Here is a 6,336-nt window from a genome sequence, read left to right as displayed (position 1 = left end):
ATCCGGGAGGGCCATGCTGCGCCACCCCCGCTATATCTGTCCGCAGTCCCCGAGGCCGCCTCATTCCCCGTCCTCAGATCATGACCTCTCCTCACACTGCCGCAACGCCGCCTTCGCCTGCGTAGCCCCGGCCATGGCTCTGTAGCGGTAACCCCTTTGTGCCCCGGACCTGCTCACCGCACCTGCGCTCTCCGCTCCCGCCTTCTTTCTTCAGCCGAGGCAGCTGCTGCCTCTCCTTTCCGCAGCCATGGAGTGAGTAACCGCTCGCCCCTCCCTCTCCAACCGCCTTTCCCGCCCTTTCGCAGCTCGCGGCCCTCACAACCGGGCCTGGGGGTGGGGAGACGGGAGCTGGGGAATCACGGTCGCGCAAGCGCAGAAGAGAGACGATGGGGCGTGTGCTCGCGGCCGAGCATGCGCACTTGGCCCGGGGAGGGTGCGTTTAACAGAGCTGGTGTTTAAGGGCGGTCTACATGCGGTTGCGCCTGCACACTAGTCCCCAGAAAAAGTTTTGTTTGTTTTGTTTTATTCTGAACGATTCTGTTTGCGCGCAGCTACAAGCGCGCATCAGCCCCCAAAGTCTTGTCATGTATGAGGGCGGACCCTAAACGGCTGCACATGCGCACTGATCTCCAGGAGCACAGAGGCGTGAGCGCAATTGGACCGCTCCGGAGGCGGAGCATGCGCAGTGATCCTCGGCAGGAGAGCCGCGTGTGGAAGGGTGGGGGTTGGGTAGCCGTTCTCCGCCTGTCCCCGCCCCCACCTTTCCGGCTTCGCATGGCTCTCATTCAGGAACCTACTGGAGCGGGGACTGGCTTAGATTGACAGGATAGAAGGCGGGGCTTAGAGACCCTGTTAAAAAGGGGAGGGAGCTAGGACCACAGCCGTCGCTAAGGGTAGGGCTTGGGGCGGGGAAAGCCCATTGTGAGAAGGGGCGGGGCTAAGCCAACCGGTAGCTGAGGGGTGGGGTTTCGATGGGACAAAGAGGCGGGGCCTAAGGGGAAATCAGCGGGGAGGGGCGGAGTCAGGTACGCAGTGAGGGGCGGAGCTAAATAAAGTGGCGGCGTGGGATTTGAGTGGATAAAATTGATAGAGGGCCAGGACATGGGCGAATTCCCCTGGGAACTGATTTGGGATAGACTCTAGGTAGAGAGTGGGGCCTGAAGGAAATATTTCAGAGGAAGGGGCATGGCTGGAAGAAAATTCCCCTGGGATTGAGTTTTTTTTAGTGAAGAGGAATGTTAAGAGGTGGATGGGAGGGGCTTAAGGTAATTCCCCTGGGAGACCATTAGGTTTCTGTATTGGGAGAAGGCGTGGGGCTTGGGAATGCTAAGAAAAGAAGGTAGGACCTAAAGAGAATTCCCTTGGGAGTGGGTGGGGCTTGGAGATTGGGGGAAAGAAAGGGCAGATCTAGAATTCTGAGATGGCCAGGCTTAGTCCCAACTCCTGGTTTTAAGGGGGAGGGAGGAGTTCCATAGACATGAAAGTGTGACTTGATTTCCCTGTGATTTTGGCTGGTGGGCAAGGCTGGCCTCTGACCCACCCTCCCTTGTCTCACGCCTGCAGGTCCTCCACTTTCGCCTTGGTGCCTGTCTTCGCCCAGCTGAGCAACCTCCAGAGCTTCCTACCAGCTGTTGGTGCAGCCTTCTCCATTGCCATCGGTGCTCAGCGAGTGTGCTACGGCCATGTCACTCCTGGCGACCCTGGGGCTGGAGCTGGACAGGGCCCTGCTCCCAGCTAGTGGGCTGGGCTGGCTCGTAGACTATGGGAAACTCCCCCTGGCCCCTGCCCCCCTGGGCCCCTATGAGGTCCTCGGGGGAGCCCTGGAGGGCGGGCTTCCAGGGGGAGGAGAGCCCTTGGCAGGTAAGGGCAAGTGGGGAGTGGAGGTGGGGTCAGCTGGGAGGTAGGGGGCAGGGGAAAAGGGGGAAGGAAGAATTCTTTTATTTATTCATTCATTCATTAAAGTTTTTCTTTTTTGAGACAGAATCTCACTCTCTTGCCTAGGCTAGAGTGCCTTGGCATCAGCCTAGCTCACAGCAACCTGAAACTCCTGGGCTCAAGCGATCCTCCTGCCTCAGCCTCCTGGGTAGCTGGGACTACAGGCGCACGCCATCGTGCCTGGCTTATTTTTTTCTATTTTTAGTTGTTTGGCTAATTTCTTTCTATTTCTAGCAGAGGCCGGGGTCTCGGTCTTGCTCAGGCTACTCTCGAACTCCTGACCTCAAGCAACCCTCCCACCTCGGCCTCCCAGAGTGCTAGGATTACAGGTGTGAGCCATTGCGCCCGGCCCATGAAATATTTATTGAGTGCCTCCAATGTGCCAGGCACTGTTTTTGGTGCTGAGGATGTGGTTAGAAACAAGAATAACATGATCCCTGCCCTCCTGGAGCTCACACTGCAGTGGGGAAACAGACAGGAGACAAATTAAATGATGAATGTATTGGAATAAATGGGAATTACTTAGCAGCTGAGCTAAAAAATGACAAAGGGGACCTAGTTTGGAGTGGCTAGCTAGGAAACCTTCTCTAAGTAGGTAACATGTTAACCGAGGCCTAAAGGATGGGAAAGAACGAGCCATGAAAAGACCGAAGGGAACAGCATATGCAGAAGTCCTGAAGCAGGAATTATTTCATTCATTACTGTATCCCAAATGCTTAGCCCATGGTGGGTTTTCAATAATTAGTGAATAAAGATGAAACAGGATGTGTGTGTGTGTGAGTGAAATGTGATCTAGTTTGCCTTTTAAGAATAAACCTTTGGAAGGCCAAGACAGGAGGATTGCTTGAAGCCAAGAGATCTGATACCAGCCTGGGCAATAGCAAGACCCGGTCTCTACAGAACATAAAAAATTGTCCAAGTGTGGTGGTGCATGCCTGTAATCCCAGCTACTTGGGAGGCTGAGGCAGGAGAATTGCTTGAGCCCAGGAGTTTGTGGTTGCTGTGAACTATGATGAAGTCACTGCACTCCAGCCTGAGCAACAGAGCAAGACCCTGTCTCAAAAAAAATAAAAGACTAAACCAGAGAATAAATCAGAAACACCACAAATAGAGGGTGCTCAGTAAAGGGGATATTGAAACGTCTGAAGAAGTAGTTGGTTGGCTGTTTTGTTGGTTGGTTGCTAGGTTCTTTCATTAGCTGATTTGTTGGTTGTTTGGTCATTGTTGATTCATTGATTGCTTGGTTAATGTAGTTAATTGGTTGGTTAACTGATTCATTTGGTAGGTTGACTGATTCACTGATTGGTTGACTAGTTTATTGGTTGGCTGGTTGGTTGATTGGTTTGTTGGTAGGTTGGTCAACTAGTTGGTTGATGGGTTGGTTGACTGGTTAGATGGTTGACTGGTTTGTTGGTTGGTTGGTTGACTAGTTCATTGGTTTGTTGACTGGTTTGATGATTCACTGGTTGGTTATTTCACTGAATGAATGGGACACATGAGCCTAAATGAGACAGATGTGAGTGGGCAGGCACCTTTTGGGTGGAGGATCAGGAACTCAGGAAACTTTATGTCCCCCCTTCAACCCCAGGTGATGGCTTCTCTGACTGGATGACTGAGCGAGTTGACTTTACAGCCCTCCTCCCTCTGGAACCCCCCTTACCCCCAGGTGCCCTTCCCCCACCTTCCCCATCCCCACCTGACCTGGAAGCCATGGCCTCCCTCCTTAAGAAGGAGCTGGAACAGATGGAAGACTTCTTCCTTGATGCCCCGCTCCTCCCACCAGCCTCCCCACCACCACCACCACCATTGCCACCAGCCCCCTCCCTTCCTCTCCCCCTCCCTACCTTTGATCTCCCCCAGCCCCCTGCCCTGGACACCCTGGACTTGCTGACCATCTACTGCCGCAGCGAGGCCGGGCAGGGGGAGGCAGGGTTGGTGCCCCTGCCCACCCCACAGCAGCCCCCTCCTCCTCCTCCTCCACCTCAACCCACTCGCCCTGCCCCCTACCCCAATCCTGCCACCACCCGAGGGGACCGCAGGCAAAAGAAGAGAGACCAGAACAAGTCGGCAGCTCTGAGGTACCGCCAGAGGAAGCGGGCAGAGGGCGAGGCCCTGGAGGGCGAGTGCCAGGGGCTGGAGGCGCGGAACCGTGAGCTGCGGGAGAGGGCGGAGTCGGTGGAGCGCGAGATCCAGTATGTCAAGGACCTGCTCATCGAGGTGTACAAGGCTCGGAGCCAGAGGTCGCGCAGCAGCTAGCAGGGCGTCAGCGCTGGCTCACTTCCGTGTCTGGGGCCAAGGGCGAGGGCTCCCTCCAGTACCACCCCCACCCCGCCCCCAGCTTCATTCCAGACCCCCCCCACCAGCTTTTGTCCTTACTGCGTCTCTTGCCCATTTCTGGACTGTGTTTCCCTCTTCCCTCCCCAGAATCAAGGAATGTTTGGCCTTAGTCATCGTCTAACGTCCTCAAGTGACAGCCGAGGCCGGGGGAGGCGCACAGAACGCAGGGAAAGCTTGGAGACTGGTCTCTTGAATTTCCAATCTGGTTTCTTGCAGGTGGTGGGTGGAGTGGTGGTGGGCTAGAGCAGGTAGCGGATGCAGAGTGACTATGCCGATGGGGACGTGAGTCAGGGAGGCTTCAGGACGGGGACCCCTATGACATAAGCAAAAAAGCATGCCAAGTGACCTTGGGGAGGGAGCCGAAATGTGGCCAAGCTCACAGAGCAGGTGGATGTGCAGGCAAACGTGCAGAGGGGCAGGGCGGGGGACAGTCATCGTGGGTGACTGGGTGTTCATTTTAGCTCTGGGAGAAAATCAGTGTTTTGTGATGGTGTTGGGGGAGGGGCTGCATTTAGGTGAGGGAGGGGGTTGTGAACAAAAATAAAATGAAATATTTCCTCTGACGTGTGTGTCTTGTCTTTGAGAAAAGCTGGGGGGAGGGCAGTCTTGGGTCAAAGACCACAATGAGAATAAAGATAACGTGATATTTATTCGTTGCCAAGCACACACGCTGAGCAAGGCCCAGGCCAACCAAGACGTGACTGATTGAGTTGGTAAAGACACAACAAGCCTCTTTTAGATTCAGACCATTTATTGTTTACATAGACAGCGAAAGGATGACAAGCCCGAGTGTGCCATGTCCCCGAGGTCCTTGTCATGCACACCAGACAGGACAACTCCTGAACAGGAGGGGTTTGGGGTCCCCCTCCGCTGAGCAGCCACTGTCCCATCCTGCCGTTCTGTCGTGGCCTGGGAGGACCGCAGGCGATCTGCTGTGACTCAGTCTGTGATCCCACGTGCATACGTGCAAGGCCGCGGGGCATCGTGGTGGAGTTGCTCCCCGCATTTATTTGTTGAGGGTTTACTATGTGCCAAACGCTGTTTAAAGGACTTTATGTGCATTATCTCTGCTCACTCAAGAGGAAGGTATTTTATTTTGGGTGACAAAACCTCAAGCACACATTCCACCCTTGCAGTCTCTGCCAGGCACGGGCGGGCACACGGTAGTGAACACAGTCACGTTTCCCACCACTGTGGAACCTCCGTTCTGGTAGGAGAGACAAACACAGATGATGTCCTTTGGCCAAGTGTGTTGTTTGCAAATGCTTTTAGCTGCAAGTAACAGCAGACCTGCCTGTGGGCGGCGTAAACATAAAAAGTCCAGAGGTAGGGAGGCTGCTGGCATTGTGAGGCTCGGGGCTGTCGTTGCTGAGGTCTCTGATTCTCTTGGCCTTTCCCTCATGGTCACGAGATAGAGGCCACAGCTCCAGGCATTGTATCTGAATTTAAGACAGGTGGCTAAAACTTTCCTAGAAGGTTCTAGTAGACTTCTGCTTATATCTCAGTGTCTGAATCTATGGCATGTGGATACTCCTAGCTGCACAGGAGGCTGGGGCTGCAGGCATGTAGCTTTTCCCTGTCCATAGTGGAGGTAAGTAAGCGAGAATGGGAACAGGTGTTGAATTCAGGTAACAATGTTTGTTACCCTCAAGGTAACTGTCATTGATGGGTCAAAGATTTGGACGCAGGCAGCCTAACTGAGCGGATGCAGAAATACGGGCTCAGACGGGAAGTTTGCAAGTTTGCTCAGTGTATACTTGTTAAACACCTCTGCGTGCCAGGCATCGTTCTAGACTGCGTAGAGTGGCCAACAGTCCAGATGTCATTCCTGTCCTCATGGAGCTCACGGTCCACTGGAGGAGGGGCAAGTGGTCAGCAAGATTACAATGCATGGTTAGGAGAAATTGCCACGGGGGCTGATGTATTTTTTTTCCTTTTATGGTATTAAAATGAAATTTTTTTTAAATTTTAAATTGTGGGAAGATACGCATAACATAAAATTTACCATCTTAACTAATTCTAAGCGGTGAAGTGGTATGAAATAGTTTCATAATGTTGTGCAAC

The 6,336-nt window shown here is 53.6% G+C and overlaps 1 protein-coding gene across 1 annotated transcript; it reads left to right on the top strand.

Annotated features, from left to right (window-relative positions):
* On the top strand, positions 1 to 4,835 carry ATF5 (activating transcription factor 5). The gene is made up of 3 exons (XM_012643221.1): positions 1 to 252; positions 1,564 to 1,860; positions 3,524 to 4,835. Exons 2-3 carry the CDS (start codon positions 1,683 to 1,685, stop codon positions 4,189 to 4,191), a joined length of 846 nt encoding a protein of 281 aa, XP_012498675.1. The 5' UTR covers positions 1 to 252; positions 1,564 to 1,682; the 3' UTR covers positions 4,192 to 4,835.
* The last annotated feature ends 1,501 nt before the right edge of the window (positions 4,836 to 6,336 follow it).

The sequence above is a fragment of the Propithecus coquereli genome, unplaced genomic scaffold, assembly GCF_000956105.1.
Source record: "Propithecus coquereli isolate 6110/MARCELLA unplaced genomic scaffold, Pcoq_1.0 Scaffold193, whole genome shotgun sequence".
NCBI lineage: Eukaryota > Metazoa > Chordata > Mammalia > Primates > Indriidae > Propithecus > Propithecus coquereli.
This window is presented reverse-complemented; position numbering and strand designations above follow the sequence as displayed.